The sequence below is a fragment of the Chrysochloris asiatica genome, unplaced genomic scaffold, assembly GCF_000296735.1.
Source record: "Chrysochloris asiatica unplaced genomic scaffold, ChrAsi1.0 scaffold00025, whole genome shotgun sequence".
Lineage (NCBI taxonomy): Eukaryota > Metazoa > Chordata > Mammalia > Afrosoricida > Chrysochloridae > Chrysochloris > Chrysochloris asiatica.
In genome coordinates, this window is record NW_006408543.1 from 2,781,019 (window position 1) to 2,794,006 (window position 12,988).

A 12,988-nucleotide genomic window follows, 5' to 3' on the forward strand; every position below is an offset into this window, starting at 1 on the left:
GTCCAAAGTATGAGAGATGAAGTTTGGCCATCCTGGCCTCTAAGGAGCACTCTGGCTGCACTTCTTCCAAAATGGATCTATTGGTTCTTTTGGCAGCTCATGGCACTTTCTCACCATTAAGGCGGGCAGAAATCAAAATTCAGGGTCCTGGTTCTAGGGGAAGGCTCAGTTGGCTGTGGGGGAAGGTCTCTGTCTCCGTTAAGTTTCTGTCTCTCAGCCTCCCATCGCTACTCTCTTGCAGACTTCTCTTTGCTTCATCTCCTCTTTGAGATGTTAAATTGATTTCAGGCACACCTCTACTAATGATGCCTCATCAGCATAACACAGAAACCTCATTCCCAAATGGGACTATCATAACAGGTATAGAGGTTTGGATTTACAGCATGTATTTTGGGGGACACAGCTCAGTCCTTAACAGCTACCTTCCCTTATTGGGTCCCAGCCTTTTCCCGGGATTGTTTTCCAGGTGGCCTGTGTGTAGCAAATCAGTGTGGGGTGTCCTCTGATATGAATATCCCTGTGGCATGCAGGAAGCAATTGTCGCGCCCAAGGAAGGAGGGGAGGAAGAAGACGAAGGTGAAGAGGAGGAAGAGGAGAACGTGGAAGATGCACAGGAACTCCTAGAAGGCATCAAGGAGAACATGGAGCAGAATGCAGGTGACGCACGCACGGGATGGCTGGGTCTCACTGATGGTGGCTCTTTATTCTGGGGATAATAGACTGCTTACTTTGAAAAGCCTGGAGTAGAATACAGGAAACACTCACAAGGACTAGCCTGATCTCAGCAGCAGTGACTCTTTGTTCTGGGTGTAAAAGGACCACCCACTTACTATCAAAATAAAAGTACACAAACTACAATAATAGCCAGTCCATCTCATTCATCATTTTATCCCCCAGAAAACATCACTGATAGCAGAAATTGTTGAGTTGGCAAAAAGAGAGATCAGATTTGTGTTCCTAAATATTTTGTAAACATCAAAATATCATTGATTAAAGGACAAAGGGGAAAAAAAGTCCACCCATGTGACAGTCAATATCCTTAAGGCATTGATAAATTCATGAAATCTTTAATAGGAAATTGGATAGCATGTACCAAAAATGTGTAGAGAAAGAAATCTGAAGAAATAGAAAAGCATTCTTAGTCCACTTTTCATTGTAAGCGGTTTGTGGAACAAACAGATCACAGTAAGGTGCTCGTCTAAGCCCACACTCTGGTGGGTTAGTCTTTCTTTTCATGAAATTGCAAGCTGGCCCATTGGAACTCCTAAATAATGAGTGAGTACCCTTGAGTTTAGCCATGCTTTAAAAAAGCCATTTCATATCAAACCACAAGCTGGGGGTGAGCCTGAGCTGTCTCTTGAGGAGTCTGTTCCCCAGTAGGAAGACACAGCCAACAGCGGTTAGTAGGAGAAAGCCATTCATTTTTGTCCTTAGCCAGCTGAGGTCTTCCATTAAAGCTGGTTCAACTGATACATGTACACTTGACCCTACACAGAGCAGGTTTGAATTGCCCAGACTTGGATTTTTTTTCTTTTCTGCTGCTATTGCAGTGAGCTTGTTTGTTGTTGTTGTTAGGTGCCGTTAAGTCAGCTCTGACTCATAGCAACCCTGTATAGCATTTCCAAGGGGTGGTTGGTGGATTTGAACCACCAACCTTGTGGTGAGCAGTCCAGTGCTGAATCTCTGCCACACCAGTGAGGTTGCTTCTAGGAAAAACACACACATGAAAAATGTCCAACCAGAAAGCACCCCACTGTAATAAATACACACAAGAAAAATGCACACAGGGACAATTGCTAACCCTGACCCCAACCCTAACTCTAAACCTAATTGTTGGTGGTATCGCTAGTGCCCTAGAGTTGGTTCCAACTCACAGCAACCTTATATAGGGTTTCCAAGGAGCAGCTGGTGGATTTGAACCACCAATCTTGAGGTTAACAGTCCTTGCTCATTCCACAGTGCCACACCAGGACTCCAACCTTAATTGTTGTCCTTGTTGTTGTTAAGTGTCTTGGAATCGGTCCCGGCTCACAGTGAGCCAAAGTGACCTAGAGCGCCACACCAGGACTCCACTTCGTGTATGTGGTTTTTCTTCTGTGAGGGATTCTCATGGGTTTTTTTTTTTCATGTGCGCGTTTTCCTGGTTACCCATGAGCTCAAGTGTTTTGTTGTTGTTGTTGTTAGGTGTTGTCAAGTCGGCTTTGGCTCATAGCAACCCTGTGAACATAGCAGAACAAAACACGGCCGGGTCCTGCGTCATCCATACAATTGTTGTGTTTTAGCCCATTTTTGTTGCCACCATGTCAGCCCAACCGTTGCAAGTGTCCTCTGAAAGCACCGTGTGATAACAGTCATCTTAGTGTAGCTGCTAACCGCTCACCCTTCCACCCACCCTGCCCCACCCCAACTAGAGAGAGGGTCTGTGCTCACAGAGGGGAGTCGCGTCACATGGCCACTGGAAGAAATCCACCAAGAAATGGACCCTCACAGTTCAAACCCGTGTTGTCCAAGGGTCAGCTGTCTATTCCTTACTTTGAACTTGCATCTAATGCAGTAAAACCTGCAAAAGCCCAAACTAGCATAAGGCAGAAACCTACCTGAGAAGGAAAACTCAAATCTTTCCCACTACAACACATGATAGGAAAGTCACAAGACTTTGTGGAAGGAGAAAAGCCCAGAAAAACAAGGGGGTTCTGTCCTGTTCCAGCTCCCATGCTTCCCCTATAGAAAGCTTCCTTCTCACTATCCTCTCAGCAATACGCGCTGTCTGCAGCTCCCACAGCTCCGGAGTCCAGAGGCACATGTTCCACCTGGATGCTCTTGGGCAGGATTCTTTCCGGGCTCTTACAGCTTCTGGTGGCTCCAAGGGTCCCTGGGCTTGTGGCTGCATCATTCCAATCTCTGCCTCTGTCTTCTCATGGCTGTCTCCTCTGTGTGTTTGCCCTCTCTAATAGGGACCTTAGTCACTAGATGCAAGGCCTAACTGGTTACCTCCGCAAAGACCCCATTTCTAAATCATGACACATTCCGAGGCCTAACCACAGAGTCTATTCTGACTCATACCAATCCCATTTTTTTGTTGTTAGATGCCATCGAGTCAGTACTGACTCATAGTGACCCTGTGCACAACAGAACGAAACACTGCCCGATCCTGGGCCAGCCTCACAATTGTTAACATGCCTGAGCCCATTGATGCTGCCACTTTGCCAATCCATCTCTCTGGGGGTCTTCCTCTTTTTCTCAGACCCTCCACCTTACCAAACATGATATCCTTCTCCAGCGACTGGTCCCTCCTGACAATAAGTCTGAAGTATGAGAGATGAAGTTTGACCATCCTGGCCTCCAAGATGCACTCTGGCTGCACTTCTTCCAACACGGATCTGTTGGTTCTATGGGCAGCCCGTGGCACTTTCAATATTCTCCTCCAACACCATAACTCAAAAGCATCAATTCTTCTGTGGTCTTCCTTATTCACTGTGCAGCTTTTGCATGCATATGAGGTTATTGAAAATACCATGGCTTGGGTCAGGCGTGCCTTAGTCCTCAAACTGACATCTTTGCTTTTCAACACTTTAAAAAGGTCTTGTGCAGCAGATTTGCCTTATGCAATACATCATTTGATTTCTTGACCGACCCCACAGGACAGAGTGAAACTGTTCCATAGGGTTTCTGCAGCTGTAAATCTTTACAGAAGTCATCTGACTCATCTTTCTCTAGTGGAACAGCTAGTAGATTTGAACCACTGACCTTTTGGTTAGCAGTCCAACACTTAAGCCACTGCACCACCAGAGCTGTAAATCTTGTCGGACAGTCTTCACCCCACTATCGTGTCTTTCCTTTGGTTTGCTCCTCCAGCCTTGCTGCTGGCGGGTTCTGACCCTCCAGAGTTGGGCTAAGGGCGCATGTAACAAAGGGAGAAAGGTGTGCCCATGCTGCTGGCTCAGCTGTCAGTGACACTGGATGACGGGTGGTGTGGTGGGCTTGCTAGCCCTCACTGGAGCTGTGCATCTCCTGGTGGCCCTCCACAGAGTCTCCACTGGGGACCCTCCACTGCGGTCCCCGTGGTCAGAGCTTTGCACCGCTCCCTCCATCTCTGGGCTTGTGGCTTCCCAATGCTTGACCCTCTTGGTGGTCTTCTTCCCAGTTTAGATGAGCACCTAGTTTCCCCCCATCCTCATCCCCAACACTTTTATTCCATTCTAATGATGCTCAGAGGTCTAGGGCTGTTTGACGGCAGTCCCTGGGCCAGACTGCCTAAGCTTGTGTCTCCCCCGCCCACTTCAAGGACGCTGGGCCTGCTTTTCAGCATGAAATCTGAAGGCTTTTTTGCCGGCGAGCCTGTCTAATCAGGCAGAGGGTAATTCTATCTGTGTCTAGATTAACATCAGTTGACGGTTTTGTTTTAGTACCACGTGCACCTCCGACAGCCAGACTGCCAGGGTCAGAAGAAGCAGAGTGCATTTGAAAGTCGGGTTTGGGTCACTTCCTCCAGCCGGTCAGGAAGAACAGAACTCCCCGTACACGAGCTGGCCCCAGACACAGACAGTGGCCCCTCCCGGCTTCTCTAGGTATGGGCTGTGTGTGGGGGACACACTGCTGCCATCAGTTCACAGTTGTGGTTGTGCCCAATGAAAGGTCACCACATGGATTTTACCACGATGTCAGATTGACAGTTTCCCTCATCTAGGTGATCTGTGTTTTGTCTCGTCTTCACTCCTGTTTAAGACTTAGTATCGTCTCTATAGGATGCATCTGTGGTAGCAACAATGGGCTCCAGCTTCCCAGGAATTGTGAGGAAGGCGCCAGCTTGGGCAGTGTTTGGTTCTGTTGTTCGTAGGGTCACTGCATTGGAACTGACTCCAGGGCACCTAACATCAACATCAACCACAACACAACTGTATGTGTGTGAAGAGGTGTGTCTTTTCCCCCAGATTAGCCCTCCTAGGTTTTCTCTGCTGCCCAGCTCCCTCATCTTCCTCGCCAAGCCTGTCTGAGGGAGCCTTTGGGGATGCAGAGAAAATGCTCTTGTCTCCACTTAAACCGGCACATTACCTGCGGGTGGTTCCTGCTTGGCTGTGGACTGGGCAGGGAGGAAGTGGCATTTGGGATTCCAGAGGGGAAAGGAAGGAGCGCTGGTAACGTAGTACGTTACTCTTTGGTCTGCTAATCACGGGAGAAAGTTGCGGCTTTCTGCTCTGCAGAGATTTACAGCCTCGGCAAACCTACACAAGGAGCCCACTTGGTGGCAAGCACTTAATACCACGGCCCTGCCCCAAGCGTCAGGGTACGGACTGGGTTTAGAGCATTCTGACAGAATGCTGGCTCCCCTCTTTTTCGGGAAAGGAAATAATAATTCTAATGAGAGGACATTCCTTTGTGAGGTCACCCAAGGAAGGAAATGGGGCAAGTTCATGTTGTGGGAAGGGGGCAGACTGACTGGGACCTCAGAAAGTCACCAGTGTGCACGAAAACCTTTGGCCTGAGGCCTAAGATGAGAAATGGGCTGTTGGGAGGAGTAAGTTGTGCTGCCCCCTAGAGAAGGTATTCAGATGGACCCAGCCGACTGCCATGGAGTCCAGTCCAATTCCCAGGGACTCTGTGGGCCGTCCCCTTTACAGGAGCCCATCACCAGGTCCTTTCTCCTGCAGCCTTTTAGTTAGCTGCCAAGTGCTTAATCTCTGCATCGCCAGGGGTCCTGTATTCAGGCTAAGAGGACCAGACAAACTCTGAACAATATTCCTAGCGAGAACCTTCTTCCACCACTTGTCTGTCGGCTTGTCATACTGTGGTGGCTTCTGTGATGCTGGAAGCTATGCCACAGGTATTTTCAATACCATCAGAGTCACCCATGGGGGACAAGTTTCAGCAGAGCTTCCGGTTCAGAAGGAGAGGCAGGGCACTTCTGAATGGTTAGCCACTGAAAACCTCATGGATAGCAGCGGAACAGTGTCAGATCTAGTGCCTGAAGCTGAGCCCGTCAGGTTGGAAGGCACTCAAAATCTGACTTAGGAAGAGCTGCCTCCTCAAAGCACAGTTGACTGTGATGACATGAACGGAGTAAAGCTTTTGGGACCTTCATTTGCTCATGAGGCACAACTCAAGATGAGGAGAAACAGCTGCAAACATCCATTAATAATTGGAACATGAAATGTACAAAGTATGAATCTAGGAAGATTGGAAGTTGTCAAAAATGAAATGGAGCACATAAACATTGATATCCTAGGCATTAGTGAGCTGAAACAGACTGAAGTCGCCATTCTAAATTGGACAATCATATGGACTACTATGCCGCTAACAACCAATTGAAGAGGAATAGCGTCGCATTCATCAATGAAAAGAACATTTCAAGATCTGTCTTGAAGTACAATGTTATCTGTAATAAGATAATATCCATATGCCTACAAGGAATATCCGTTAATACCACTATTCTTCAAATTTATTCACCAACCATTCAAGCCAGTGATGATGAAACTGAAGAATTCTACCAACTTCTTCATTCTGAAATTGATCAAACATGTAATCAAGATCATTGATAATTGCTGGTTATTAGAATGCGAAGGTTAGAACCAAAGAAAAAAGCATCAGGAGTTGGAAAACAGGGCCTGTGTGATAGAAACAATGCTGGAGGTCAAATGGTAGAATTTTACAAGACCAACAGCTTATTCTTGGCAAATACCTTTTTTAAACAACATACAAGGTGACTGTGGATATGCACCTCACCAGATGGAGTACACAGAAATCAAATTAACTACATCTGTGGAAGAGATGATGGAAAATCTCAATATCATCAGTCAGAAAAGGCCAGGGGCTGGCTATAGGAAAATTAAAACAAATTCAAGAGCCAAAATAGGACCTAGAATGCGTTCAAAAACAGTTTCAACATGACATCAATAGGGAGCTGCCAGAAATTTAAGCTGGGTTCAGAAGAGAATGTAAAACAAGAGATATCATTGGTGACTTCAAATGGAGCTTGGTTGAAAGCAGAGAATACCAGAAAGGTGTTTACTTATGGTTTATTGACTGTGCAAAAGCGTTCAACTGTGTGGGTCATAACAAACTATGGATAACATTAGGAAAGATGGGAATTCCAAAATATTTCATTGTGCTCATCAGGAATCTGTACGTAGACCAAGGACAGAGTAAGGGGGTACTGGCTGTTGTTGTTAAGTGCCATCGAATCCGTTTCAACTCATAGCGACCTTGTATAGGGTTTCCAAGGAGTGGCTGGTAGATTTGAACTGCTGACCTTGTGGTTAGTAGTCTAATGCTTATCCTGCAATGCCGTAACCAGGATTCCAAGGGGGTGGATACTAAATGGTTTAAAATCAAGAAAGATGTATACCAGGGTTGTATCCTTTTACCATACTTATTCAATCTTATGCTGAGCAAATCATCTGAAAAACTGGGTTATATGAAGAAGGTGGCATCAGGATTGGAGGAAGACTCATAAACAACCTGCGATAGGCAGATGATACCTTGCTTGGTAGAAGATCGAAGACTATAGCCTTCAGTAGAGATGTACAACAGTGTAAGGAAAACAGAAATCCTCACAACTGGACCAATAATTAGCATCATGATAAATGAAGAAAAGATTGAAGTTGTCAGACTTGACTTTGCTTGGATCCCCAATAAGCACTCATGGATGCAGCAATCAAGAACTCAAAGTACGTATTGCATTGGACATAGCTGCTGCAAAAGACCGCTTTAAAGTGTTATGGAGCAAAGATAACAGTTTGAGGACTAAGTTGCGCCAGACCCAAGTCATGATATTTTCAGTCACCTCATATGCATATGAAAGTTGCACAGTGAATAAGGCAGACCTTAGAAGAAGCGATGCATTTGAATGATGGTGTTGGAGAAGAATATTGTAAGTACCGTACGCTACCAGGAGAACAAATGAATTTGTTGGAAGAAGTCCCACCAAAATGCTCCTTTAGAAGCAGGGATAAGGAGACATCATCTCTCATTCTCCAATCCCTGAAGAAGGATGTCATGGTCAGTGAGAAAGAGGAAGACCCCCAAGGAGACAGACTGACACGGTGGCAGGAACAGTGGGCTCAAGCTAACAACCATTGTGAAGATGGCACAAGACCCAGCAGTGTTTCCTTCTGCTGTCATTATGAGTCAGAACGGACCAACAGCACCCAACAGCAAGAACAGAACGCTCTTTGTCAGGGAGGAGCGGGGAGAGTTACGGGACAGTAAGAGGTATCTACTGAGCTTCTTCCATGCACTGGGAAGCCATCAAGTAGAAAAGGAATTAAAGTGGAGACTGGGTCATGTTCCCAACAGTGACTGAATTCTCCAGGTCGAAGAAAGCCTTGTCTTTCAAAGGAGACAGGAGAGGACCCAGCTGGTAGGCAGCCTTTCCAGGAGAGATGTGGTCTCCGAGGGGAGGAGCAAGTGGCCCTTTTGCCTTCTCTGCTCCACTCATTCCCACCCACCCACTCTTTCTATGAAGCCAAACAGCCCCCTCGAACCTTAGGAAGATCATTTTTTCTTCCTCAAGTTTATTAGAAAATCCTTCCTGTTCCTCTATACCTGAAACCAGAATATGGACCTGGGTTGTATTTGAATAAAACAGGACCTTTGAACTGTCTCCAGGGGTTAACTCAGTCTTCCCTCACATGATCCAGTTTGTGATTCTGCGATTGCAGTGGGTCCAGCAACACACGATGGCGAGGTACTCTGGGGTTCCACCCCCATCAGACCCCACACAGCAGCCAAAATAGGTGCTTCTTAATCAAGCTGTGGGATGCTAATTCGAGGTTCTTTCTGCTCAGTTTTTGTCTTTCAAGAGCCTTGTAGACTTACTGACTAGGTGGCAGGAGTCCAGCTGATCATCACACTACTTGTTCTATGAACTTGAAAAGAAAAAGTCGTCTTGGGGGGTGGGGGGCGGCCCAAAAATGTATCAACTTCATCATGTGCCTATTGCACATGCATTATTTGAGAACAATATTTTGCAGCTATCTGTTTTTAAAGTCTGAATCACTACGAACATAGGTTCAAATGAACATTTAAAACCTTATCAGCACTTAATGTTAAGTGCTGCTGAGTTGGTTCCAAATCTTAGCAACCCTGTATAGGGTTTCTAAGGAGCAGCTGGTTGGTTTGAGTCACCAACCTTATGGTTAACAGTCCAGTGCTTATACTACAGTGCCACACCAGGACTTTAATATTAAATATTAAATCTACTCTCATCTCTCCCCTAAAAAAAAAACAAAAAAACCCTTGCCCACTAGCAAGGACAAGCAGACCAGCCTGGAACAGCTAGAGCAACAAAAGATATGTCTTCAAAGAAAGTTCATCAGGAAAAATCCAAAACAAAAATGTCAGCATTACTGGCTACAAGAATAAGCAAGTTGTTCGCCAGGAAGCCATCAAGGCACGGAATCAAGTTCCTTCAGGACAAACTCCCCTCTAAGACTGAAACTCAATGGGAACACAAGAACAGGCATGTGAGCTTGCTGGCAGCCACATTGGTCTACTGGTGAGTGGAAGAGGCAGAAAGATATCAATGAAGAAATGGACTGAGTTCAGCCACAGTCCATTGACTCCCATTGACCTGGAGAAGATAGAAAGAAGAGGAAGAGCTGGTTAGTCCAAAGTGTGGTGAGACCTGTGGACACTTGAGCCCATGGACAAGGACATAGCCACAGAGGGCTAGAGCTGATATGAAGTGTGGTGAATTGCACAAGAACACCCAGTCTTGCAGACAGTACCCTTTTGACCTAGCCTCGATGGCTTGACAATCAGAACTTGCCTAGAGGAAGATTACAAAAAAAGAAAAAGAAAATTTTTTTTGATAAAGGAAACAAAGGTAAATTGCTATAATTTGATGAACTTGACCTATACTCATGGCGGTAGTAACTCTAAATACCAACAGAGAGGGAAGGAGTTTTCACATCAAGTATCAATGCTTATCCCCTCTGTACACAGGGTAGATAGGGATGGACAACTTGGACATTGGCTACCTAAAATGGTGGTGGTGGTGGCTGTGTGCCGGGGAGTTGGTTCTGACTCATAGCGACCCTGTACAGGGTTTCCGAGGCTGTAAATCTTTATGGGAGCAGAATGCCTCATGTCTCATGCGCGGAACAGCTGACCTTGCGGCTCACAGCTTGATTCGAAAGGCATGAATTGACTAGCTTAAAGTTTCAAGAGGGAGTTTAGTTTAAGGTATGGGGGAAAGAAAGAGTCCCCACTGAACAGCTTTCATTTTGTCTAGATGGGTCTGGTGAAAGGAGATGGAGATAAGATTTGTATGAGTCAATAGTGACTAATTGTTATCATGACTAATTGCGACTATCACAATTGTAAAGGTAGAAGTTTTGTAACAAAAACAGGGGAGTGGTTAATTTTACAGTCCAGAAACAGAGGACCCTAGGACCATCAAGGGAGAAGCACACAAGCGGAATGCAGGACCTTATCCAGAGAATCAGCGATGCCAGAGATGGAGACAGAGATGGGGGCATGGGGAGGGGGAGCAGCTGAGGACTAGATTCATGGGAAGAGAGGGACTAAGAGCTGGTGGCCAGGAGGCAGACTTGCAGAATGTGCCCTTTGAAGGTGTAAATTATTATATATGCCTGAGTGGGTTTTGTTGTTGTTGTTGTTTTAAAAAGTTAAAGTGAAGAGAGAGAAATACTGTTAACTGATGGTACATGGAGGAGATTATAACCATTGTAATGAAGCAAGATGTATGCTTTGTTGAATGTAAAACTGATGATCTGCCCTGTGACTTTTCACTCAATCCACAATAAAAACCTTAAAAAAAAAAAAAGAAGACGAAAGAAAAAAACCACAAAACACATGCATTTTGTTTTACCTTTTTATTGTGAATTGCATGAAGGTTTACAGAGCAGATCATCAGTTTTTTGCTTTTGTTTTCATTTGCAATTGAAGTTTGTTGTTTTTTTAAGTTTTTATTGTGAACTGAGTGATAGTTGACGTGGGAGAACATTGGCTTTACACCATCGTTTCGTTGCAGTGATTATAGTCTCCTCCATGCACCGTCAGTCAACAGTATTTGCTTCCATCAGATCATCAGTTTTACATTTAACCAATGATACACTTCTCTCCTCTCAAGGATTGCCATTCTTATTGTGGGACATCACTTAGCCCACTTCCTCCCTGTGATTCCGGTTTCCATTCCTCCTCCTTTCCTAGCACACCTAAATTTTGTCCTTGGTGAATGCAGCCCTCTAGATCTCAGATAGCTGACTGGTTGATGGTATGTGTTGCTGTCTCCCCATACACACTTCTACTGCTTGGCTGAGAATTGCAGTGGAGCATTTAAAAATCTCTCAGTGCTGGTTCTGTGGGTCTCTAGAACATCACAGCTCTTCAGGGAAAGTCACTGGGGTGTGGCCTTTTGAGTACTCAGTAATGCCTCCAGTTAGCATACCACCCCAGTAAAAATGGCACGGAGGCAGCATCCCCTCGCTTACTTTGACTCCACCCAGGGTGAGGAAAGAGTCCCATCAGCATCAGACCAAAGCTGAGTCCCATGAGGTAGAAGTCAGACACACCCCTTCCAGCCTTTTAACCAATTCTGACACTAGCCCACCCTCCCACGACATGCTCTGCTTGTCTGCTGGGTCTGATAACTCACGGCCGGGGCCACACGGACCTCACAGACCGCACTCACCATTATGGGGATTATTTGGGAAGTTATGGATTGGAGTTATGAGGAACAACTCAGGACACAGTTCTTGGATTAGGACAGTTTCTCAGCTGTACCCACAGACATCTCTCTCTTGAGTCAGCCCAGCCTCTGCCCTGCTTGGTCATATGTTACAAAGCTCTTTAACTCTGCCAATATGTGCCCAGAAGCCCCCTACTCTGCCAGTCAGCCTCACCCTGAGGGTGTTCGGTTTTTTGCTCCGTGGATCTGGAAGCTTCCAGACTGTCTCCTGCTGGTCTCCTGGTTCTGCTGCTATATCTCTTGCTGCCTTGCGCCCTCTCCAGTGTTAACAGCTCTCTTCTCTGTCTTCTAGGACATTCTCAGCTCAGGAGCCCCCAGTCCAAAGAACGCTCTCCATTTCTGTCTAGTCTTGGTCCTCTTCCTGCCTCACAGATGGCTCATTTTAAGCCTGGTGGTATGGCAAAACTGACTAATCCCTTTGTGTTTGTATGGTCTTACAACTCGACGGCACTTAACAACAACAATCCCCCACAAGGAGTCCTGGTGTGGCGCTGTGGGTTAATGCACTGGACTGCAAAGTCAGTTTGAACCCCAGGGTTAGTGATTCAAGCTCACCAAGTGCTCTTCGGAAACCCTATCTAGGGTCGCTATGGGTCAGAACCCACTTAACAACACATGTACCTCATTTGCATAATAAGCAAGGTATCCAATCCTCTTGGTGGACCACCAGCACTTTTTTTGCATAGTCACCCAATCATTTGGTGGGAGTTACAAGACCATGGCAAGAAAGGCCAAATAGAATCACACACAAGGACCCATCTGTCATTTTGTCCAGCTGTGGTGGATCACGTGTTGCTGTGAGGCTTGAAGTTAGGCCATTGCATTTTAAATACCAGCAGGTGGACCGGCTTCTGCAAAGCTCCTTCTACAGATGAGGAAGAAAGATCTGATGATCTACTTCTGAAACCTGTTGTGTGTCATTGAGCCCGTTCCAGCTCCTGATGGCCCTGTGAGACAGCACCTAACTGCCGCCGAGGGTTTCCAGACTCCATGTCTATAGGATTTACACCCTTGGAAACCCTGTACAGGGTCGCTATGGGTCGGGACCGACTCGAAGGCACTTCACAACAACAACAACAACATGTCTATAGGAGCAGCTAGCTGGTGGGTTCAAACCACCCAACCTTTCAGTTAGCAGCTGAGCACTTAACCACTGCACCACCAGGGCTGGAAATTAGCCGGTGGAATTCAACACATTACAACAGACTATTACGTGATGTCGTGCTGAAAGATGTGCCCCGTAGGCTGGGAGACACTTAGAACGCACAGTGATCACAA

General features: G+C 46.1%; 1 protein-coding gene across 1 annotated transcript in view; it reads left to right on the forward strand.

Annotated features, from left to right (window-relative positions):
* AK7 (adenylate kinase 7) overlaps nt 1–12,988 on the forward strand; it is an 86,882-nt gene that overhangs the window by 54,719 nt on the left and 19,175 nt on the right. The window contains exon 12 of the mRNA XM_006839511.1: nt 531–657. Within this exon, the coding sequence (XP_006839574.1) occupies nt 531–657 (127 nt within the window). The remainder of the gene's footprint in view (nt 1–530; nt 658–12,988) is intronic.